Source organism: Haemorhous mexicanus, chromosome 17, assembly GCF_027477595.1.
Source record: "Haemorhous mexicanus isolate bHaeMex1 chromosome 17, bHaeMex1.pri, whole genome shotgun sequence".
Lineage (NCBI taxonomy): Eukaryota > Metazoa > Chordata > Aves > Passeriformes > Fringillidae > Haemorhous > Haemorhous mexicanus.
The window spans coordinates 14,306,944-14,329,855 of record NC_082357.1 but is presented as its reverse complement, the minus strand read 5'-3'; the positions used below and the strand labels follow the sequence as shown (position 1 = coordinate 14,329,855).

The 22,912-nt window shown below is 59.4% G+C and overlaps 2 protein-coding genes across 5 annotated transcripts in view; both read left to right on the top strand.

The window, feature by feature from the left end:
• The window catches only part of TOM1L2 (target of myb1 like 2 membrane trafficking protein), a 57,053-nt gene extending 48,785 nt beyond the window's left edge, over window positions 1–8,268 (top strand). For all 3 annotated transcript variants that reach the window (XM_059862221.1, XM_059862220.1, XM_059862222.1), the window contains 2 exons: window positions 2,397–2,433; window positions 2,965–8,268. In XM_059862221.1, coding sequence (XP_059718204.1) covers window positions 2,397–2,433; window positions 2,965–3,113 — 186 coding nt within the window. In that variant the 3' untranslated portion in view covers window positions 3,114–8,268. The remainder of the gene's footprint in view (window positions 1–2,396; window positions 2,434–2,964) is intronic.
• A 4,097-nt stretch (window positions 8,269–12,365) lies between these two features.
• SREBF1 (sterol regulatory element binding transcription factor 1) lies at window positions 12,366–22,893 on the top strand. 2 transcript variants are annotated; one of them, XM_059861927.1, is made up of 19 exons: window positions 12,366–12,650; window positions 15,948–16,337; window positions 16,483–16,661; window positions 16,732–16,866; window positions 16,948–17,166; window positions 17,255–17,369; window positions 17,451–17,662; window positions 18,008–18,212; window positions 18,762–18,946; window positions 19,028–19,289; window positions 19,389–19,555; window positions 19,639–19,807; window positions 19,885–19,993; window positions 20,065–20,174; window positions 20,266–20,398; window positions 20,544–20,706; window positions 20,945–21,130; window positions 21,207–21,318; window positions 21,880–22,893. In XM_059861927.1, exons 1-19 carry the CDS (start codon window positions 12,545–12,547, stop codon window positions 22,101–22,103), a joined length of 3,381 nt encoding a protein of 1,126 aa, XP_059717910.1. In that variant the 5' UTR covers window positions 12,366–12,544; the 3' UTR covers window positions 22,104–22,893. The 2 variants fall into 2 exon arrangements, with proteins under 2 accessions (XP_059717910.1, XP_059717909.1); XM_059861926.1 differs by having other exon boundaries at window positions 12,367–12,650; window positions 16,732–16,872.
• Window positions 22,894–22,912: the final 19 nt, after the last annotated feature.

Sequence of the window (22,912 nt, the reverse complement as noted above, 5' to 3'; positions counted from 1 at the left end):
TCCCAAACAGAGAGTTTGGTTCCCTTTGAAGGGAATATCTAAGCAGGAGGAGTCAGGGTCGTGTTCAGCAATTCAATCAAAACACTTTTTTTCTGAGCAGTTTTATCTTCCCTTCTCCATGTGAACATCACAGAATAGCACATGTTCCAGAAAACATGGGATTCTGATCCTCAAATAGGGAAACATTAAACATGGCCTGAATTTTTCGGCACCAGACCTAAAGTCCATGTTTAAAGCTTCATTATTTAGACAGGATCTAAGTTCATGCTTATGTTGAGGCATGCTTTTAAGAGATGCTGGATCAGGGCTTAGATTCCTTTCAAATAAAGATGTCTTTGTTAAACTGGCAGGCAATCTTGACATGTTTCATAATAGTAATAATAAAAATTTATAACAATCTCTCTTCAACGTTTATAACTTTCTCTTGAATTATTATTGTCTCGTAATTATAAACAAACAAACAAAAAGCAGAACTAAAAGTAGGTTTGCCTTCACCCTGGAGTTTGTTTTGCTGTCCCAACACACATTTACTTTAAGCAGGATAAACTAGTACACATTTACTCTGTTTTGGTTTTTTTCAGTGTAAGCATATGACTCAAATCAACCAAGTGCATTTTGGGGGGTGGGTAGTGGGTTGTGTTCACACTGTTCTTTTCAACATGGTTTTAGTGAACTGAACTTGCACTCACCATATCCCCAAGGATTATCTCCTCCCATTCTTCCAGCTTGAGGCAGAAAACTCCCAACTCCTTAGGGTCTCCCCCAGCCCCCCTTGCTGCCTGCTCAGCTCCCAGCTGGGAGCTGTGGGATTCAGCAGAGCTGCAGGCACGCTCTGGCACGTCAGCCCTGTGCTCTGGCACTGGAGGAGCTGGCTGTACTGGAAGGAAGAAAATTCTCCAGCTCTCCCAAGGTGCCTGAAGTGCTTAAACAGATTCCAGGTTCAGTGTTTGATTTTGGCAGACTGGCTGGCTCTGAAATGTCACTGGGTTCCAGCTGCAGGTAGGTTTGTCAGGCCTTGGTACAAGAGTCACTTTCAAATTTAATTATAAATATAAACTGGCCTCATTTTGTTAAAGAAATACAATAAATGTAGCAGGTCCACTCTGCTTAACCAATAAACTTTTGTCTTTGCCATTTAAATTAATTTAGAGGGAGAGAAGATCTGATGGAGAGATATGGAGGTAGCTCTGTGCATCTGTCATCCCCAGCACAGACTTGCTCAAAAGGAACAAAGCAGAGAAGTGTCCTGGAAATGCCTGAGCAAGCCTGGGGATGCCCCTGGGTCCCCATCCCAGCCCTGTGTGGGTGCAGCAGAGAGATGCCTGTGAATATTTGGACTGGATTTTTGTTATTCACTCTGGGTCCCCTCCTCCTTGTTTTGTTAACAGCTCATTTCAATTCTGTTTCCCAGGTGAGGAAGCTGCAGGTTAGGTTAGATAATTGGTATTTCCTTATCCTTTTTGGGGTACACTGGGACAAACAGCAGCTCTGCCTGTGAAAAGGCTGCTGTGTGAACCTTTGGAAACCTCAGTGCAGTGGGAAGCCAGGAGATGCTCAGGCTCTAAAATGTGAGGCTAGTCAGTATGTTCCCACTCCTGACAGAGAAGCCAAGTATAGACAAATACTTTACTTTTTCAAAGCAGTTTCAACATGAGGTTTTCAACCAGTATTTTTACCCATCTTAAATATCTTGATAGATTGAGAAGGATGCCTGCCACTGGACTTTTAATGTCATCATTTGAAAAGCACATTGGAATGCACAAACTGGTGGAAATGAAGTGACCCTGTGGCATTCCCAGCCTTTGATTCTGATGGACAAACACTAACTGCTGTCAGTATCCTTCGTCCAGCTCACCCTGGTCTTGTCTTTGTGCAGCATGGGCACATGAAAGCTGCTATATTTTTGTATTAAACCTGAAAGGAACTCTCACAAGAGGAATGTTGACCCCAAACAATTTTGCACGTGTCCTTTGTCAGCTAAAAGGGCATTTTACTTGAAGACACAATGCAAACCACAGTCCCGACTTTTTAAAAGGACTGTGTGACAGAAAAGATGCCATCTGGTACAGTGTGTGTGTGACTCACACAGCTCAGATTTGGACCAGAATTACTGTCTGAAGGGGAGAGAGTGCTGGACTTACATTCAGATCCAACAGGGAAAGCTTAGCTGTCCACCAGAAATCTTCAGAGGCACCTCAGTGCTCGTCCTCCTGCTCTGCAGCACAGTGAAATGTCAGTCCTGCAGTGGGAGCCCTGTGATTTCCCCAGGTCACCCTGCTCCCATGGTTAATATGTGGAAACAAGTGGTGGAAACTGTCCAGTTGTATTAAGGTGGAGGGGATGACAGGGAAGGGGAAGCAGTGCCTGTGCTCATGTGCCTTTTTGTTCCATTGCAGAAAGGCAACGAACTGGAAGAAGGAGTGACCAGTGAAGGTAAGCAGAGATGCCCCTGGCTATGAGCCATTCCCAGGTTAGTGCTCAGATGGAATTTGCTTTGATCCCTGCTGAGCTGCTGCCTTCTCCCAGCCTGATGTTCCCCAGCAAATGCTTCCACGCTCAGAAAGGTGGGAAGAGAGCATTTCACAGCAAAAGGTTCATATTTATGGTGTGGGGAGCCCTCCTGGCTGTCAGTGCTTCCCTGCCATCTTCCTTGGCTGTGCTCTGTGTTTGTGCCAGCAGGAATGTGTCCCCAAGCTGCTCAGCCCTTTGGAATGATGTTTCCCTGGTTCTGTCACAGCCGGTGGCACAGTGTGGGTTTGATTCCAGCTGCTGCCTGAGCTCGGGTGTTTCCAAGGATGGCTGTACCCTTTCCCGAGGAAGTCAGGCTGTACCAGTATTTGTGCCTGCAAACACAGCCCGACAGGATGCCAGGCCCTGGAATTTCAAACCCTGCCAACCTCTGTCCCTGGGGCCAAACCCACGGCCCCCATTCTTACCTGTCTTCCTTCTGTTTTTACATTGCAGAGTTTGACAAATTTTTAGAAGAGCGAGCCAAAGCGGCGGAGATGGCTCCCAATCTGCCATCCCCTCCCCTGGAAGCCCCCACCCCTCCGACAAATCCTTCCAGCAGGAAAAAGCAGGAGCGCTCGGAGGACGCCCTCTTTGCACTGTGAAGGTGGCGCGGAGCCGCCCTCCCTCCCGCCCCTGTGCTCCGCCCGGCCAATGTCGCCGCACGGCCACTCTGTCCTCCCACAGTCCTTGGCTAACGACGACTCCCGTCCCCCCCCATTCCATAGTTTGCTTCTCCTTCCCTCCCTCCCCAAATGATCCACCCCCACAAGCTGACTCTTTCTATTTAAATCCAACACTATTCCTGCCAGACCACGATTCTCCAGCACTCGCTTAATCCCCTCCTTCCTGTCCCAGCTGCACAAAACCAGCTCTTGATGCTGAAAACCCCTTCAGAATGCACGAGTACGTCACACTGGGCTGAAACAAAAGCCCAGGGGGAAGAGAGCAGCCTTGCCCTTCAATTTATGTAGGGATCATCCTCTTCTGTAGGCAGGTCCTGCCAAGTAGACGGCTCTGTCAATCAGCATGTAATTGACTGAGCTGGAATGTTCAGGAGGAGTGTGTCTTTATTTTTAGATAAAATGTTAATGTATTGGCTTTCGTGTTGGATTCGACAGCAAGGAACAACTGTTCCCCTTTCAACATGTGCTTCACAAGTTAAAATCCTTTACTCTCCCACTCACACATCTCCTGGTACCATATGGTGGTCGCTTTTCCCCACTTTCTGTGGCGTTTCATTTCTAAATCTCACAGGGTATTTTTTGCCTTGTGTTTTATCTGGGCTTGCTCTAATTTGAAGCAGTCTGTTGGCCATGTCCAGTAGCTCTGGCAGTTGATAAGGATGGAAAATGCTGGGCTAAATGGATGCTGTACTGATGGCACAGGAAGCACCTCGCTCTTTGGGAGACCGTTCTCACACAGGAATTTTCCTGGGGTGTTTGCCTTTTAAAATAGCTTGGTTATTTTCTCCTTACCTTAGATTCCTTCTTTGGTGACTCTAGAGCTCTGCATTTGGTGTAAACATCCATGCAGATGGATGGGACTTGCTCATGGATTGGGTGTGAACTGAGCTTCCTGGATTCCCTGCCATGCCTGGTAGGACAGATATGCTGGTTCGTGGGGGTAGGGATGAGGAAAAGAGCAAACCTCAGAGGTTTGTATGGAACGCTGAGGGAAGTGGTTACCATGGAGGGATTAGCTGTGCCAGCCTGTGCTGGAGGTGAAACTCCTCATTTCCTTCCAGTTTTAGGCCTGAGAAAGTGTTGAAATGATTGTGACTGTGCTATTTGTAATTTTTGGAATGTCTTTTGATCCTTCTGCCCTTCATTAACTCCCAGCTCCTACGGGGCTGCAGTCTCTGTGCAAACAAACATATTCCCTTGCTTGCCAGAGGCATGGCCAGGATTCCTGTCCTCTGGGGCTGCCAGAAGGAATTCCAGCATGTGTGCCTGCCTCGCTGGGCTGACAGGCAGAGCGGGAGCAGGCAGCTCCAGCCATCGCCGCGTCCCCCAGCGCATTCCTTGGGAGGCAGCCAGTGGTGCAGGATGGCAGGATCAAAGAGAGAGCTGAGCAGTGCATGGCAGGAGAATCTCCCATCCTGACAGAGAGGCACTTTATCAGCTAAAAGCCCCTGCAGGCAGCAGGCTCCAACCCCTCTTCCTCAGAGTGTTCCTTGGCTTAGGCAACCTCCTTCTGACCTGACATGTCTGAGCTTCCCAGGATGCTGATGTGTGTCAAGCTCTCTTGAAAGTTGTTCTAGGCCAAGTGATAGAAGCTTTTATCTGAGCATAGCATTTTATCAGCCCATGCCATACTCTCTGAGGACCACCCCCTTTGGGACGTTGTGACACACAAAGCCTGCTACCAAATGCCTGATTGCAGCGCTGATGGACTTGGACAGCGGACACATTAATCTTTGAAGGGAAACATTGTTTGGTGCAGGATTTCCAGGCCGTCCCAGGTCAGGTTTCACTCTGTGCCCTCCCTGCTCATTGTCTTCTCTGTCCTGCCCTGCCTGTAGCCTCTTCCAGGATCCCTCCATATGTAGCTGGGCCCAGGCAGGGCTGTCCTGCCACCCCTCTGCTGCTCTCTGTAGCACAGCTTACAAATGGACAGGCAAAACCAGTTCAAGGATGGAGATAACTTGGGGATCAAGCTTTTCTCCCCACTTGCTGGCTCTCTCTCCAGTTGAATCCCTCCTGTGTGAGTCTGCAGAGGCTTTCTCCCGTTCCATCTTCTCCGTGGCTAATGGAACAGTCTGCCTTGGCTGCATTGCACACTCCTGCTCTCACCCACTGCCCTCACTGCTCAACACAAGGTGAGCCTAACGCTCAGGGATTGGCACTGCCAGCTTGCTGCAACATGTCAGATGTGGCCATCAGCTCCCAGAGAGCTGAGGAAACTTCTGTGGCAAGGCTGATTTGATTTCAGACGGCGTCTGGTGATGGCCTGAGCAGTCTCACCAGCACAGAATGAATTGCTGGTATTCCTGTCAATGCAGAAAGCTCCATGGGTGTTTTAAGTGTGCATTTTCTCCTCTAAATCCTTGAAACACATTGACCCTGTAAATGGCCACATCAGGTGATTCTAAGCATGTTAATCCAGCTTCCCTGCCAAGCCAGAGGAGATAATCTCATTGCTCAGGCATGGGGACACTGTCAGATGGTGCAGAGCAGCACGGATGTCACTGTCACCGAGCCCCGCAGCTGGCCCTTCATCCCCCACCCCTCAGCCAAAAGGTGCTGGGGGAGAGTGCATTGAATGCTTTTTTCTGTCACACTAAACCTGTCCTGGGACCTCCAAGGTGTTGTTTCAGGGAGAATCTGGTCCCTTTCTGGAAGATTCTGCAGAGCTGTCAGTGATTGCTCTCTCCAGCTGGGAGGAAAAGAGATGGAATGAGAATAGGCTGGGGCTGGAGGGAAAATACAGAGCATGTGTTGGCAGAGCTCAGGGGGCTCTTTTGGTGTGTGCAGCCCCAGGCAACCCGTGGTCCCTGCTGACACTCCACATTATCCTCTGGAAAGCTGTGGCACTGCTTGCAGGGAGTGGCAGGTGCCACCAGCACAAGTGGTGGCTTTGCTGGAAGTAGGGCAGCTCCCAGGAGATGCCTTCCTAGGGAGGAAATGTACTTTTGGAAAGACCCGGGATGGATCTGGAGCCCAAATCCACCACACTTGGCTCTCAGGGCTGGAAGCACCAAAGGGAACAGAGTGTGGCAGAACAGGTGGTTTAGCCCAAAACATTTAACAAATACAAGAGCTACTCTAGAGCTTCCCAAATGTCCTGTATCAGGATCTCTCATCTTCCCTGTCCTCTTGTGGTCTGCTGAAAACCGGAGCAGTGGGAACTGTGTGAGGGAAAGGGAAGGGGTTTTTCACTTCAGGGGACCAACTTCTCCATTTATCCTTCCTCTGCTTTCACTCTTACGTGCTTCCTCTGTGCAAGTGGGCAGAGGACTCGTGTGGCTCCAATGCTTGGGAAAACAGGGATGGAGCTGCAGCCTGATCCACTTTCCATCAGAAATAACATCCCAGTGCTTTCTAGGCATATTAGGAATCACAGCTTGACACTCAATGACACTAAATTATTCTCGGGGTCCTTTGTAAGGTCTAATCGCGCCCTGTTCTAGGTTAAAATATTTATTTTGTCTATGTATTTTCTTTCCAGTGTGTTTTTTAACCTCTTCTGTTAACTCTTCATGTGCTGAGATGTAAGGAATCAATGGTTTCTATTTAAATATATCCTTTGGGTTTTGGGTTTTTTTAAATTGTTCTGTGTAGATTTCAGCTGCATCTTCAGCAGGTGTAATAGGTAACAATGTGCTGTACAGACATTTAGGGTGTTTAGGGTGTAGGTAAGGCTCATAGGAGAGCTGCTCATAAAAACATAGCACGGTGTCTCTAAAAGGGAACAGCATAAACGCTGAGACTGGTCCTTACTGGGACCCTCACGTAGCCTCCAACATACCTTTTCCCTTCTGGTTGTCACAGCCTCCATCCCTAGGATGTGCTGATCAAACCAGCTCTGTCATTCCCAGGGCTGGTCTTACACCTCCAAGCTGAAGGATTTTTTTAGTGAGGATTTCTGTTTGTTTGACTTCATTCAGCATTTTTTGATGGGATACATTGGCTGTTTCCACTTTGAAATGGAGGACTGGGAGCTGACTGTGGTGGCGAGATGTTTCCCTCCAGTGGTGGAAGAACAGATCCAGGCCATGGTTTCAGGCCCAGGGCAGGGGTGATGGTCCCTCCTGGACCAGTGCAGCCTGTCCCTGCTCCTCTGTGCCCTGCTCTCCTGGTGTCACCTACAGGGACAGGATGTGCAGCCCAGGAGAGCAAACAAGATGGATTTCCAACACTGTTTCATGCAGTGAGTTGTTGAGTCTCCTGCAGTGGCTGGGAGCCCTGGAGTGGGAACTGCTTGTGCTATCTCCATTCCTGTCCATCCCCATCCAGCTCCGTCATTGTTTACCTCCTCAGGGCTGACCACAAGCCTTGCAGAGCCTCCCCTGGAAAAAAACAGCTCGGAACAGTTATTTTTATGGAAATAGTGAAGCAGTGAGTGGATTTAGAGCTGTGTTGGAGGTAACCCTTCCCTGCTGTGGGCTCCCACCAGCCCAGGAGATGAGGTGCCCACAGAGCACCTCCCAGCCATCCATCCCAAACCGCAGCCTCCGGAGCAGGCTGTGCCTGCCTGCTCCAGCCCCAGGTTCCACACACCTCCTCCTCACCTGGAGAGAGGTGAGGCTGTGTGTCACCAAGAGCCAGCTGGCCGTGAGCAGCACTGAGCTCTGCTGCTGGTTCTCTTTAGCCCATGGCAAACACACTACTCCAAAATTCCCACCCTGCTCTGTGTTTTTATGAGTACGAGCTCCTCAATCCCTACCTGTTCCTATGAGCTGTTGTTAACCCTACAAAAGTAACCTGTGTAATAGCTTCTCTGTATATTACAGCTGTAGGCTTTCCAGATAAAAGTGGATAATATTTATTTACTGAAGATACTGGATATTTTTTTGTTTGGGAATGGGGTAGGGGGAGAGAGGGGACATAACTGTTTAAAGAGATTGACTATGTAAAGAGAAACAAAATACACAAGAAGCAGAGAAACCCAACACTAAAACATCACTGTATTCAAGTAGAAGGTGTTTCCGTTAAGGACGAGACAACTGTATTAATCTGCCATTGTTTAACTTGCTCCAGAAATCATCTCCTTGGTTCCTGCATGTGAGATATTCCAATAAATACACTGTTAGTGTGAGCTGGGGTGCTATCGTCTGTCTCTCAGCTGGGGACTTGCTTGGCTCCGGTGCCTGGCCTGAGCACAGGGGACATGTGCAGCCCTTGGATACCCACCAGATGTCAAAACGGGGAGTCCTTGTTCTCCTTCAGGAGACACAGCCTGAATATTCCCACTGGGACAAGGCTTGTCCCCAGTCTTTGCTCTACAGTGTCACTGTATGGCTCGTGCTGCCCTTGGTGCTGTGTTGCCAGTGCTGGTAAATTCATGTCCCACTAAATTCTGGCACGTCTTTTGAGGGTGGCAGCAGGCAGATGCACGGGTGACAACCTGGGTGCTCGGTGGGATGCCTGCCCACCTGGCAGGGCTTAACTGATAGTCCTTGGGGGGCAACTGTGGGTCACCCCCTGGTGACCTGGAAAGAGATGGGTGACGTTCCCAGCCCATCCAAGGGCCACTTTCCTGACTCATCAGCCTGGAATTTGTTCCAGCATTCCCAATATGATGGTGGGTTTGATGGGCAGAGGGGGAAGAGCTCCAGCTTAGGAACTCCAGAGAAGTGGCATTGGCCAAAACCAAACCAGGTTGGCAGAAGGGTGCCCTCTGTTCTGCACGTGGAAATCCACTCTGATTGTTTAAATCTGGGGAAGGGGGTGTGGAATAGCTGGAATAGCTACAGGGTTTCTTCTCCCTGTAGCTACATATTAGCATTAAACAGCCCTGCCCCAGCTTGTTTACCCCTCACTGATCATGTGCCTGGCTCCATGTGGGATACATTCAGGGAGGCTCCTGGCCTGGATCTGTTGGGAAAGGTGTGGAGCTGCAGCTGCCCTGACAGGGCAGAATCACACAAAAAGCACCGGGTCAGAAATGCCCAGCACTGTGCAGGAGGAGCTGTGGGAGTGGGGGATTTGGGAGCAGGGGCTGTGGGAGTGGGGGATTTGGGAGCAGGGGCTGTGGGAGTGAGGGATTTGGGAGCAGGGGGCTGCTCTGCTCCTTCCTGGGGCTACACCACATTGTCCTCTTCAACCCCACAGTTACAATGGTCAAGGAAAACCCTCAAAACCCCTAAATTCTGCCTCCAACAGGGGCCAGAGTAGCTGCAAAGGGAAGAGTGTAAGCAGCACAAGCACTCAGGGACTTGCTTTTCCCATGTGTGCCCCTCCAGCCTCTGGTGATCCAACTCCCCAAACTCAGCCCAGGTTTGTGAACCCTGATGGGATTCTCTATCTCAACCTGCTCCCACAGGGACCGTGCAAACTCCCACCATGGGCTGGGGGCTTCCACACATCACTGCCCTCCACCGTGGGCTGCCAGCCGGGCACAGAGCATAGCACTGAGCCCCGTGTGGGCAGAGCCTGGGGCAACCTGTGTCGCTGCTTTCTGGCATTGGGCAGCAGGTTTGGATGCCAGTGCAAATAGGAAATGGCCACAGGTCATTTACCTTTCCTTATTTCACCTGAAGGTAAATAAACCTGGAGTGGGGGCTGCACTGGAGTGCCACCAAAGCTGGCTGTGCCTCTCCAAGCTGTGGTTCAGGAAGGGACAGTTGGCAAAGCCGAGTTACACGCAGTGAAGGAGAGAAGAGGCTTTGGATCTGTTTGCGACACAAATTAATGATTAACTCCGCGTTCTGCCAGAGCAAAACAAGCCCCAGGGCAGGCAGGATGCCAGAGGCTGGGCACGGAGCATGGCACGCTGCTTCTAGCGCAGGGCTGAGGTGTGCTGGCAGGTGGGAAACAGCCGGGGGCTCACTCTGGGAGAGCCCAGCTGGCTGAGCGAGGGGGCAGCAGGACGGGGGATGCTCCGTTCTGGGGCTGCCGCGTTCAGGCTCAGCACGCCCGGAGCCGCGGCGGCCGCTCGGGGAGATGCTCCCCATGCCCGCGGAGCCGCACCAGCCTGCCCGGCCGGCTCGGTAGCCCGGTGGCCAGAGCCCAACCATCCCGGGGCCGGTTTGTTTTCTTTTTCATCCTGCGGTTTCCTCCCAGCCTGAGCTCAGGAAAACGTCTCAGCGACTCCGGAGCGACCACGTGGCCCGTCCGCCATCCCCGCAGGACTGACATGATGTAATCGCGGGCCCTGAGCCGTGATGTAGAATCACTCCACTCACGGCCGCCGCGCCTATTGGCTGCGTGGCCCTGGTCCTACGGGCGGGGTTTTCCCTGCTCCGCAACCCGGCGCACCCCCGGGAGCCCCACCCCGCGTGGAATCCTTCGGCCCCAAAGCCGGCCCACGGAGCCCTCGGTCCTTCCCTGGTGCGCGGAGGATGCTGCTGCTCGCTGGGGGAACCCAGGGGCAGGGACAGCATCACGAGTGGGCTCCCGGCGTCCTCGGACCCTCTGGATGGGATCGGAGAAGGGGCCTGGCAAAATCCAGCTTTGCACGCAGCTTGTGCAAAAGTTAAGCTGTGTTAACGTGTGTTATTCCCACCTTCCGCGTTTGTGTGGGTTTGTCCCTCTGTATCCCTCAGGAAAAGCTGTGCCCCGGATCTTGCACGGGTTATTAAAGGTCTGTGACCCCCATGCTTGCACAAGGCTGCTCTAAATCCACGGGGGCCACGGCACATCCATCTCCCCAGCCCTGGAAATCTGCCCCGTCCTCCCACAGCACAGGGACTGCACCGAGGAAGGGGAAACGCCACCACCACGGAGCCTGGCTTCTCTGCAGTGACCCCAATAAAAACGGGGGGAAGCACAAGGGGGGAAGCACAAGGCTCCCTGCGTGTGCCACGGCAGGCCACGGCTCTCCCGATCATGTGATCGCTGCTCCCCCAGTGGTGTTTGCTCCGGGTCAGGGATATCCGAGGGCTGATGCTGCCCCAGCTGCTGGCACAGAGCTGAGCCAGGATTCCCTGGGCTCGTCCCCAGCTCGGGCACAGGTCAGTGTCCCCAGACTGAGGAGGCTGGAGTGGGGTGAGGGTGCAGAGGGGACAAGCAGGGCTGTGCAGCCCCAGCTCTGCTGCCCAGCTCGGTGTGGTGCCATGGGGTGCTCCGTGCCACACAGGGGGTCCCCTGCAGAGGAGTGCCTGCTGTGCTACCAAGTGGGAGCCACTGAGGCCGAAGGGAAGTTTCTAAGGTGCAGCCAGGTTAATGAATTCCCAGGTAGCCTCAGATTGTGTTTGGTGGCACAGAATAGGAGGAGGCAAACTTCCAAACAGCATATTTTCTAGTCCTAAATGAATCCCAGCAGCAGGACAGACCATGGAGCTCTGCAGGGCACAGGACATGGCATTTTCCTGGCACGAGACTCCCACACTGAGACCTACCATGCTTGGGCAGCAGCCACAGCACTGATCCCAGTGGCACCAACATTTTTCCTGGATCCCACAACTGATGGTCCCCAGGAAGATGCACGGGCTCAGCTGAGGCTCACAGGGCAGCACTGGTGTGTCCCTACCCAGGGGGTGGCAGTTTCTCCCACCCTGGGCCATGCCATGGGTGGGCAGCAGAGGTGGGATGCGCTCTGAGCCCTGGAGCTGGCACAGGGAAGGCCCAGGGCCCTGGAGAGGGTTGGTTCAGTGGCCCAACCTCCCCCTGGCACGTGGCACCCGACGTGCAGAGGCTTCTGCAGCCAGGCCACCACCTGCCCACACGGGATCCCCGACTTGCTCCCTGCATGCCCCGTCTGGGAGTGAGGGGGCTCCGTGCCCAGCCCAGGTGTTTAGAGCCCAGCCCAGGGATTCGGTGCCTGTCCTTAGGGTTTGGTGCCTGTCCCCAGGGGTGGGTGCCTGTCCCCAGGAGTGAATGATGTCCCCTGGGCTCAGTGACAACCCCAGGGATCGATGATTTTCCCGGGCTCTGTGTCTGTTCCTAAGGCTTGGTGCCCATCCCCTGGGGTCAGTGACATCCCCAGGGGTCGATGACATCCCCAGGGCTTGGTGACATCCCCTGGGGCCAGTGACGTTCCCTGAGGACGGTGTCCTGCTCGGGGGTTACAGCCTGAGCTTCTCCCAGCCCATCTCCCAGCTCGCAACCCGGTTCCGCGGGGTCCGTGCCCGGTGTCCCCGAGGGTCCCCGCTCGGTGCCGCCGGGGGTCCCGGTGCGGCGGGGCGGTGCGGAGAAGCGGCGCGGGGCGGGACGCAGCGGCGGCCCCGCCTCCATCCACCCCCCCGCCCTCCCCGCCCGGTGGCAGCTCCGGGCACGGTGCGCGGGAGCAACTTGGCGGCTCGTCCCCGTGGTGCCTGTGCCCGGGCCAGCGCGGCCATGGCGGGCGGGCGGCCCCGCCACCCCTAGAGCCGCCCGAGCTGCCGGAGCCACCGGAGCCACCGAGAGCCGCGGGAGCCACCGGAGCCGCCGGGATGAGCGCTCTCGCCTTCGACGACGCGGCCCTGGAGGGGCTGGCACCGTCCCTCGGCCTCTCCGGGGCCAGCGACATCGACACGGCCCTGCTCAGCGACATCGACGGTGCGGACCGGCGGGGACGGGGCCCGGCGTGGCCGGGGCTTGGGGCATGACCGGGACCGGGCTGGGGGTGTAACCGGGGCTCTGTGCGCGGCGGGGCTCTGGGCCCGGTGCAGTCCTGGGGCTCGGTGCATGGCCGGGACCGGGCTGTGGCGCGGCCGGGACCGGGCTGGGGGAAAAGCAGGCTCGGTGCGCGGCCGGGGGCTGGGCACGGTGCGGTACCGGCTCTTGGAGCATGGTCGGGACATGGCTGGGGGAATGAGCGGGGCTTGGACCCAACCGGGACCGGGCTGGGGGTGTAACCAGGCTCGGAGCAAAGTCAGGGCTGAGCTGGAGGCATAGCCAGGGCTCGGTGCGTGTCCGGTACCGGGCTGGGGGTATAACCGGGACTCGGTGAATGGGCGGGCGCGCTCGGTGCATGGCCGTGCCCGGCGGGTCCAGGCTCGGTGCATGCTCAGGGAACTTGGTACCGGCATTTGGCCGGGGCAGAGTGATCGGTGTATAACCAGGACTCGGTGCACGGCCGGCGGACCGGGGTCGGTGCCGGGCCTGGCGTGGGGAGGGGGGACACCGAACTGCTGGAGCGCGGCGTCGGTGCAGAACCACTCTGGCTCCGTTACCGGGGGCCGCTCCCTAGCGGGGGGCTCGGGGTGGGGGGTCCCGTGGGCACCTCCAACACGGGACCCCGGGACCCCCGCGCTGGAGGTGCCGCTACCGGGACAGCCCCGACGATCCCCCCCGTTCCCGGTCACAGCATCGTGTCGCCGGTGGCCCCGCCCCCGCCGTGACGTCACCGGCGGGGTTACTGTCGGTCGTTCCCTCCAGGACTCCTGGGTTCTCCCAACCCACCCAACCGGCGTGTGCTGAGATGGGGCGGCTCTGCTGCAGCCCCGGGGCTGGCACCCGCCAACACGCACCTCCCCGCCTGTTTGGGCTCCGTGAGATGGGCATGCTCCAGGGGAACCCATTCCCGGAGGGAACCCACTTCCCAAAGGGACATATTCCTCAAGGGGACCCACTTCCCACCATCATAGCACCACGTGTGCCGAGTTCAGTGTTTCCAAGGCTTTAGCAGAAAATTGAGGATCCCAAAAAAATGGGGATCTCAAAAAATTGGGGATCTCAAAAAACTGGGGATCCCAGCTCCCGGCAAGCCCCGCACCCGCTTTGCCACGTGCTCCACCAGCTCTGTGCATCCACGCCATCCAGCTGAGCCGGTGGAACAGCGGCAAGGCGGGCACGGGACTTCCAGCCCCTGCCCCACTGGGTGGTCCGTGGTGGTCTCTCCTCCGAGACCTGGGGTGGAGATGGCGTCCCAGGTCTGCAGGTTCATCGCAGTGGCAGTCGGGGTGGATCAAAGCAGATCCAGGTGCCACCTGCTTTTCTTGGCGAGGTTTTGGCGTGGGCAGGGAAGCAGGAGCTGTGCCAGGGCTGAGTGGTGCCGTATGGGATGAGGTTTTCCCACTGTGGGCTTTTGCCACGCTCCTTTGTATCAGAGCCAGCCGGGCCACCTCGCACCCCACAGTTCCCCAGAGTGGGTTTGTCACCGGTCCCTGGCTGGCCACGGCTTGTCCCTCATCCCTGTACCAACCCTAGGGTGATGTGGAATGTGTGCCCACGGATGTGGGTGCCCTGAGCTTGCTGGGACCTGCCAGGACCCACAGACGAGTGGGTCTGCCCCACAGGTTCCCACGGTGGGGGTGGAGGTGGCCCTGGTGGGTGCCCATTGTCCTGCTGATGGCTCGGGTGGCAGCGGATGCCACAAGATAGAAACACCTGGAAGGTGCCAGGAGGGTGGGACAGTGGTGCCCACCCCCCGGCTGGGCAACAGGAGGCGGGGGTGGGGGGACAGGAGGGAACATCCCCTCTCTGCAACCCCAGACTTTGCTCTGGACCACGAGGGAGCCTTGTGGGGGCGGGGGGTCTCTGAGTGGAAGGGGGGCTGGGCGCCCCCCGGAAGGACACCCACCTGCACAGGGCAGGATGCCGAGGGCTGGATGGTTTTTGGGGTGTGACAGTGCTGTGTGCAGAACCCGATCCCTGCGGGGTGACTCCTGGGCAATGAGTGCGGGGGGTCACAGCGGGCTGGGGGGGAGGGCGATGGGGCAGAGGGGTTAAGGGAGAGTGACCCCGAGTAACCGCGGGCGGCTGGCGGCGAGTGCCCGCGAGTAACCCGGTGCCGGGCTCACCTTGGGCGCCGGGGGCTGTCCGGGGGCGGCCGGCGGGCGCGCAGGCGGCGATTGGCGGAGTCGCATCACCCCATCGCCGGCCGCGCTCCAGCCCTGGCGCGGGCAGCGCGGGGAGGGCGCCGGGGAGGAGGCGAGAACATGGCTTTAAAATATCCCGGGGCCTCTTCGCTGCCGGGCACGGGGCTGAGCGGGGGCTGCAACCTCCTCCTGGGGACCTCTCCGCTCCCACCTCCATGGAGTGCACCTTTGAAGGTACCCCCGCCTCTCCTGCCTCCTCCTCCTCCTCGTCTGGCGGGGTCACCGCCGTGGTCGCTCTCGGAGGCTGCACCCCATGGGGAGGGCGGTGTCCGGGGGCTGTGTGGCTCGGTGGGGACATCCCGGGGGTGTGTGCGTGGGGGGTGCCCTGGGGGTATCCCGGGGTCTGAGCCTGGGAGTACCGGAGTGTGGAGTATCCTGGGATCTGTGTGCCCCCGGTGGGATGCGCCGGGGGTACCGGGATGGGGAATCCCTGCATGGTGGGAGCATCCCAGGACACCTCAGTGGAGGTGTCACAGAGATCCCGAGGTGCCATTGATTGGACAGACCCCCTCCCAGGCTGTTTTAGCCTTGTGCTTGCCCAGCTGCCCTCCTGAGGGCTGTTGTGATCAAACACACCTGGCACTGGGGTCTGGCACATGCCGGGGGTGCCACCCCACCATCCCAGTCTGAACACGCCCTCCCCTTGATACAGGGACTGATTTGGGGATGCTCGGGGTTCCCAGGACAGAATAAATGAATGAATGAACTGGCACAATCCCCCCTCAGTATCAGAGACACGCTGAGATGTGCCCTGCCCCTCCCAGACCAGGCTGAAAAACGCTGACTGCTGTTGGCCAAACCCTGACACCCCCGTTTTGAGTGCCGTGCCTCAGTTTCCCCAATGTCAGAAGGGGTGGGAGGCTGAGAGGAACAGGGCACAGCAGTTTCATGGGCTCTCAGGAAATTTTGCCTCTGGATTATGGAGATCTACCACCTAAATGCTACACTGCGGGGAGGACAGGACGGGACAAGCCCAAGCCCACCCTGGGAGGTGCGTGGCAGCAGCTGACGGCCCGGGGGGTGTGTTTTACAGACATGCTGCAGCTGATCAACACGCCGGACAATGACTTCTCGGGGCTGTTCGACTCACCGTTCAGTGCCCCGGACAGCGCCGTGCCCCCGGGGCTTTCCTCCACGCCGGGCACCCTCAACACCTTCCTGGGTCCCAGCAAGCCGCCCCCCGCCACTCCCACCGGCAGCGCCTACGCGGGGCCCCCCGGGATGCCCACCTTCACCCCGCCACCCCCGGCCCCGCTGCTGCCAGCGCCGTCCCTGGGTGTCAAGGAGGAGCCATCCGTGGTGCCCAGCAGCCAGCCCCAGCCCCAGCCCGGCGTCATGCTGGCCCCCAGCTTCGTCCCTGGGTCCCCCAGCCCGTTCACTCCCCAGCCCTTGGTGGGCTACCAGAACCAGCACAGCTTCTCAGGTGAGCATTTGGGGGTGCAGGGGGGGATCGGGGCTCCCAGGGTGAAAGGTCTTGCTGGAGAGGGATGTGTCCCTGCAGGATGGGGCTGTGCGGGGTGGGCTGGTGCCAGGGGCTCTCTTAACACTGTCCTGTGCTCTGTGCCCAGCTGTGCAGCCTGGGAGTGCGGGGCAGACCCTGCCAAGCCCTCTGCCCACCCCACAACCCAGCCAGCCCGTGACACTGCCCGGCCCCATGCAGAACGTGGCGCCCCAGCAGCCCCAGCAGCTCCTGGCCCCTGCTGCCCCCAGCACCCAGCCTGTGTCACCGCAGATCCAGTCAGTGCCGGTAAGCCCAGGGCCAGGGGTGGGGGCTCCCGGTGACCCCCAGAGTCCCGCTGATCCCCACTGCCCCTCAGGTTCTCCTGCAGCCCCACTTCATCAAGGCTGACTCCCTGCTGCTGACGGCCATCAAGACAGACACCAGCAGCGCCAAGACTTCCACCATCGCCTCCCTGGCCACTAGCGCCAGTGGCTCGGCCACCCCGCTCCAGGTGCCGGTAGGCGCCACCTCCGGGAGCTCAAGGTGGGGAGAAGCTTCAGGACCATCACTGACCCCACCCTGCACCCTGCAGGCGCTGGTGAGCGGAGGGACCATCCTGGCCACGGTGCCGCTGGTGGTGGACGCAGAGAAGCTGCCCATCAACCGGCTGGCGCCCAGCGGGAAGCCGGCGCTGCTGCAGAGCCGGGGCGAGAAGCGCACGGCCCACAACGCCATCGAGAAGCGCTACCGCTCCTCCATCAACGACAAGATCGTGGAACTCAAGGACCTGGTGGTGGGCACCGAGGCCAAGGTGGGAGCAGGTGTTTGTGGGGCAGGGCTGGGCAATCTGGGGGGGGTTTGCCCGGAATTTGGGCTGAACTGTCCCGGCCCACCGGCAGCTCAACAAGTCGGCGATCCTGAGGAAGGCTATCGAGTACATCCGCTTCTTGCAGCAGAGCAACCAGAAGCTGAAGCAGGAGAACCTCGCCCTGAAGATGGCCATGCAGAAGAACCGTGAGTGGAAGGGCAGCTCTTGGGGTGGGGGGCTCAGCTCCATGCCCCCAAGCAGCCATCATCTTACTCTGCTTCCTGCAGAGCCTGTGAAGGACCTGGGGACACACTGCAGCCGGGGGGCCAAGGCGGAGGCCCCCATGGAGGTGGTGAAGGCAGAGGTGATGGAGATGCTGACACCGCCACCCTCAGACGTGGGCTCGCCATCCCACAGCAGCCCACTCTCACTCAGTGGTGGCAGCAACAGCAGCAGCAGCGACTCAGAGCCTGACAGCCCCCTCTGTGCCCGTGGCAAGGTGAGGGAGGGTTGGGGGGATCTCCCTGCCCTGAGTGGGGCAGGGAATCTGCTGCTTCACGTAGGAAGTGCCAAGGGCAAAGTGTACCAGATGGGGAAAGAGCTGAGAGCCCTGGTCTTGTTCTCTGAGGCTGCTCCTCACATGATTTGGGGCTGGGTGTGGAGGCAGTTTTGTTCTACCATAAAATGTGCTCTGTGCCCCATGCCCATACCCTGAAATCCATGCCCCTGTACTCCAGCCTGTGCCTCATCACGCCCCATATCCCATGCCCTATACCCCATGCCTGTGCCCACCACCCCACGTCCATGCCCGTGTCCCAGGCTCACAGCAGCTCTGCCCGGGCAGGTGAAGCAGGAGCACCCACCACCCTCGCCCAGCAGCCAGGGAATGCTGGACCGCTCCCGCATGGCCCTCTGCGCCTTCGTCTTCCTCTGCCTCTCCTTCAACCCCCTGGCCTCCCTCCTCCGGGGTTCTGCCTCCCCAGCCCCCCTGGGGAGCCAGGACACCGCTGGTCCCGGCAGGAGCATCATGGCTCAGTCTGGCACTTTGGGTAAGCTCTGGTCTAGGGTGGGGGACATTGGGACGGAGATTGTTGGGATGGGTGTGGGATGGAGGCTGTGGGATGGTGGGCAAGGGCTAGAGGCTGTTGAGGTGAAGACCATCAAGGGGCAGGATGTTGGGGTGGGTGTATGGTAGGAGCTACCTGGCTCAAGGCTGTTGGGTTTGGCATGAGGTGAAGACTGTTGGGATGGGGAGCATCAGAGTAGTGACCGTCACAGTGGAGGTGACCATGGTAGACAGGCGGTGAAGGCCATCAGGAGGGGGGTCCCAGGGTAGGTCTGAGATGGGAGATGATTGAGGTGGACATGGGGCAGAGGCCATTGGGTGGATGTTGCTGGGATGGGCACAGGGTAAAGGCCTCCAGAATGGATATCCTGGGGTGTGTGTGAGTCAGAGACCATTGGGGTGGAATCTGTTGTGGTGGACACGACGGGGTGGAGGCTCTTTGGTGGGTGTGGGATGAAGGCCACTGGATGGAGACCCTGGGGTGGACACAGGGCAGCATTGGTGGGGTGTTGCTGACCCCATCTCTGCACAGAGGACTCATGGGGGTGGACGCAGTGGCTGTGGCCCACACTGGCCTTCTGGGCCCTGAACGTGGCGCTGGTGCTGGGCGCGGTGGTGCGGCTCTTCGTCTGCGGGGAGCCCGTCACTCGCCCGCACTCCGAGCCCTCCATCCTCTTCTGGCGGCACCGCCGGCAGGCCGACCTCGACCTCGACCGGGTATGTCCCACCGAGCACCGTGTCCGTGTCCCACCTGCCCTCCCTCCTCCTGCCCACACTGACCCTGTGTCTCGTGTGCAGGGAGACTTCGCTCAGGGGGCCCAGCACCTGCGCACGGCGCTCGGGGCGCTGGGCCGGCCGCTGCCGGCCTCCCACGGGGACCTGGCCTGCAGCCTGCTCTGGACCCTCCTGCGCCACCTGCTCCAGCGCCTCTGGGTCGGTCGCTGGCTGGCTGCCCGCGCCGGGGGGCTGCGCCCGGACCCGCCACCCCCTGCCCACGTCCGCCAGAGTGCCCGTGACGCTGCCATGGCTTATCACCGCCTGCACCAGCTGCACCTCGCCGGTACGGCCCCGCGCCATGGGGGCTGAGGGACAGGACCCCTGTGCATGTCCCCACAACCCCCTGACCCCATGGCTGAGCCTCCTGTCTCCATTCCTATAGGGAAGCAGGCTGGGGGACATCTGCTGGCCATCAACCTGGCGCTGAGCGCTGTCAACCTGGCTGAGTGCGCCGGTGACGCCATCTCCGTGGCAGCGCTGGCCGAGATCTACGTGGCGGCTGCCCTGCGGATCAAGGCCAGCCTGCACCGCTGCTTCCACTTCCTGGCGGTGAGTGTGGGGTACTGGGGTGTCCCCTGTGTCCCCTAGGACCGGGGTCTCAGGTCCTTCCTGACCCCCTGCTCTCCCTGCAGCGCCCCTTCCTCTGCAGCGCCCGGCGCGTGGCCCTGTCCCACGGCGGGGCCGTGCCCCCCGCCATGCAGTGGCTCTGCCACCCCTTGGGCCACCGCTTCTTTGTTGACGGGGACTGGGCTGTCAAGGGCGTCCCCAGGGAAACCATCTACAGCTCCGCCGGCAACCCAGGTGACCCCAAGCTCCCAAAACCCCCACCCCCTCTTTTGGGGTGTGGGGTACCTGCTGACCCCATCTCTGTGCCCCAGTGGACCCGCTGGCTCAGGTGACCCAGCTCTTCCGTGAGCACCTCCTGGAGAAGGCGCTGTGCTGCGTGGCCATGCCTGAGCCCGGCCGTCCCACTGCCCAGGGAGAGGGGTGAGTGCTGGGGTGGGCACCTTCTCCCCCACCTGGCGTAGGGCCAGCCCCCTCACAGCCCCTTTCCACAGGCGGTTCTCCGATGCCCTCGAGTACCTCCAGCTGCTCAATGGCTGCTCAGATGTCAGCGGTACACCTGGCCCCACACCCTCCATCACCTCCGGCTTGGCAGCTGTCACAGGTGAGGCTGGCGTGTCCCCCATTGGGGTCACTTCATGTGGGGGACCACGGGAGTGAAAACACCCTGCTCCTGTGTCCCTCTTACCCTGCAGGCACCGACCCCGTGTCCAAGTGGTGGGCATCCTTCATCGGCATCGTCATCCACTGGCTGCAGGGAGATGAGGAGGGGGCTGAGCGCCTCTACCCACTGGTGGAGACCATGCCCCGGGCACTGCAGAGCTCTGAGTGAGTGCTCAGGACACTTGGGACAGAGGTGGCACTTCATTGCATGTCTCCCGTCCCCCCTGGACTGCCACAGCCTCGCTGAACACACTTGGAACACCTGGTGTGTGTTGAGGAAGGAACTGACCGTGCCCCCTCCACCTTGCAGGAAGCCCCTTCCCCGTGCTGCCCTGCACTCTTTCCGAGCTGTCCGTGCCTTGCTGAGCAAACAGGATGGGAGCCAGGCTGCCCTGGGCCACTGTGAGAAGGCCAGCAGCTGCCTGCGGGAGAGCCTGGAGCTGGGCAGCCCCCCCAAGGGCACCATCGACAAGGTGAGCTGGGCTGGGGAGGGACGAGGTGGCCGCCAGCCCCCAGCCCTGGCGGGAGGTGCCCCCGACCCTCGCGGGGGTGCATTGTAGTTGCATTGCATGTGTCAGACTGGGAGTGCAATGCCCCTGCCATGCAGCCCAGCGGGGGTCCCGCGCAGCAGCGCCTGCCCGCAGCCACCTCCTCGGCACCCCCGTCCGCCTGTCCCACCCCCTGCTCACCCCGATCCCCTTGTCCCCGCAGGCGGTCCAGCTCCTGCTCTGTGACCTGCTGCTGGTCACCCGCACCAACCTGTGGCAGCAGCAGATGGGGGCGAGCCAGCAGCGCAGCTGCCTCTACCAGGCATCCGCCCTGGAGCTCCGCGGCTTCCAGCAGGACCTCAGCAGCCTGCGGCGCCTGGCACAGACCTTGCGCCCCGCCATGCGCCGGGTGAGCCCCCCTCCTGTCACCTGCAGGGTCCCCTGGTGTCCTGCACCTGGCTGTGCTCACTGTCCCCCCAATCCAGGTGTTCCTGCATGAAGCCACTGCCAGGCTGATGGCCCGGGCCAGCCCCACGCGCACCCACCAGCTGCTGGACCGCAGCCTGCGGAGGAGAGGGGTGCAGGGCAGCAAAACAGGTGGGCATGGGGTGGGACACGGGGTGGGACACTGGGTGGGACACAGGGTGAGACACCTCATTCCTCACCTGCAGCACCCCAGCAGCCCAGGGTGGGGGATATGTGGTGGGACAGGGGTGGGACACATCACTGTGCACCCACAGTACCCCAGCACGTTGGGTGGTGGGACATGGGGTGGGATATGTTTGTCACCACCTTGGAGGATGGGAAATGGGGTAGGGCACCCTGCTGCACAGCTACAGCAGCCCCCACAAGTGTTGGGTTGTGGGAAACCCCATTCTGCACCCACAGCAACCTTGGATGATTGGATACGGGGTGACATAGGGTGGGACACCCCTTTCCCACCTGCAGCACTCCAGCCCCACGGATGGCTGGTCATCGGGTGGGACACCCCACCTGCAGCACCCCAAGAGCTGGGCCACGTGAGCTCCCAGCCCCTCCACTGGTGGTGGCACCAGCTCCAGGGTGCCGAACAACCCCATCGCCGTGCGATCCCCCCAAGATTTATTCAGTGCCTCCCACGGGCGCCCTCGGTGCTGACCCCGGCTCTGTCCCCTGCAGCTGGCGAGCCAGAAAGCCACCCCACGGCACGGGAGCACGCCGAGGCGCTGCTGCTGGCCTGCTGCTACCTCCCGCCCAGCTTCCTGGCGGGCCCGGGCCAGCGCGTGGGGATGCTGGCCGAGGCCGCCCGCACGCTGGACAAGCTGGGCGACCGCCGGACGCTGCACGACTGCCAGCAGATGATCATCAAGCTGGGCAGCGGCACCACCGTCACGTCGGGATAGGTGGGGAAGGGACCGCCAGCCCCCCGCCACCCCCGTGGGTGCGGAATGCGGGGCGGGGGGAGGTCGTGCCTCAGTTTCCCCTCAGGGTGATGTTAGGCAGCGGTTTTGGGGGTGAAGGGGTGGGTGGGGAGCGGTCGGGTGATGCCTGGCGGGTGCGGGGTGGGGGTCGCAGCGTGGGGCATCCACAGGTGGGGTACCCTGGTGGGCTTCCCCCCGCCATGGCCGTGTCCGTGTCCCCAACCCGCGTGGGGGACGGGCCGTGGGGCCCCCTAGTGACACTGTCGCAGTATTGCAGGGCACCGCACGCGCGGCAGCGACCCCCGGTGCCACCCGACCCCCCCCCCCCACCCAGTGCCACCCGCATCCCCCCGCTGTCACCTACACCCCCTCGGCGTCTCTGCCCGGCCCCCCGAGGGTCCCACTGCTGCAGGACCCCCTGGGTTGGGGGCTTGCTTCTGCAGGTGTGGCCCCATGGCAGCGGGGAGTGCCCCCTGCCCAGCCATGCCCAGGGTAGGCAAGAGGGGACCCCCGCCCTACCCCCGCCTCCCCAGCACTGATCCCCCCCCATTAAGAGCTGCCACTCCCCCGGAGCATGGACAGGCTTTGGGAGAAGGGCTGGCAGGGTGGCACGGGGCTCCTGGGGGGCTGGTGGGTGCCCCTGTGTCCTTGCTTCACCCCCTCTTGTACATAGACCCCTCCCCTCGCCTCCCCCCACTCCTCTTTTCCCTTTTTAAACGGTATTTTCATAGTTGGAGAGTTTTGTACAGACAATTAAAGCTGATTATTTATACTGGTGTGTGCTGGATTGG

Bases quoted from the DNA above. Each gene is read 5' to 3' on its own strand.
- SREBF1 (XM_059861926.1), top strand. From the start codon at position 12,545: ATGAGCGCTCTCGCCTTCGACGACGCGGCCCTGGAGGGGCTGGCACCG. The intron at 17,167-17,254 runs GTGGGAGCAGGT...GCCCACCGGCAG, and splicing joins TGGTGGGCACCGAGGCCAAG to CTCAACAAGTCGGCGATCCT. The intron at 19,290-19,388 runs GTACGGCCCCGC...CCATTCCTATAG, and splicing joins GCACCAGCTGCACCTCGCCG to GGAAGCAGGCTGGGGGACAT.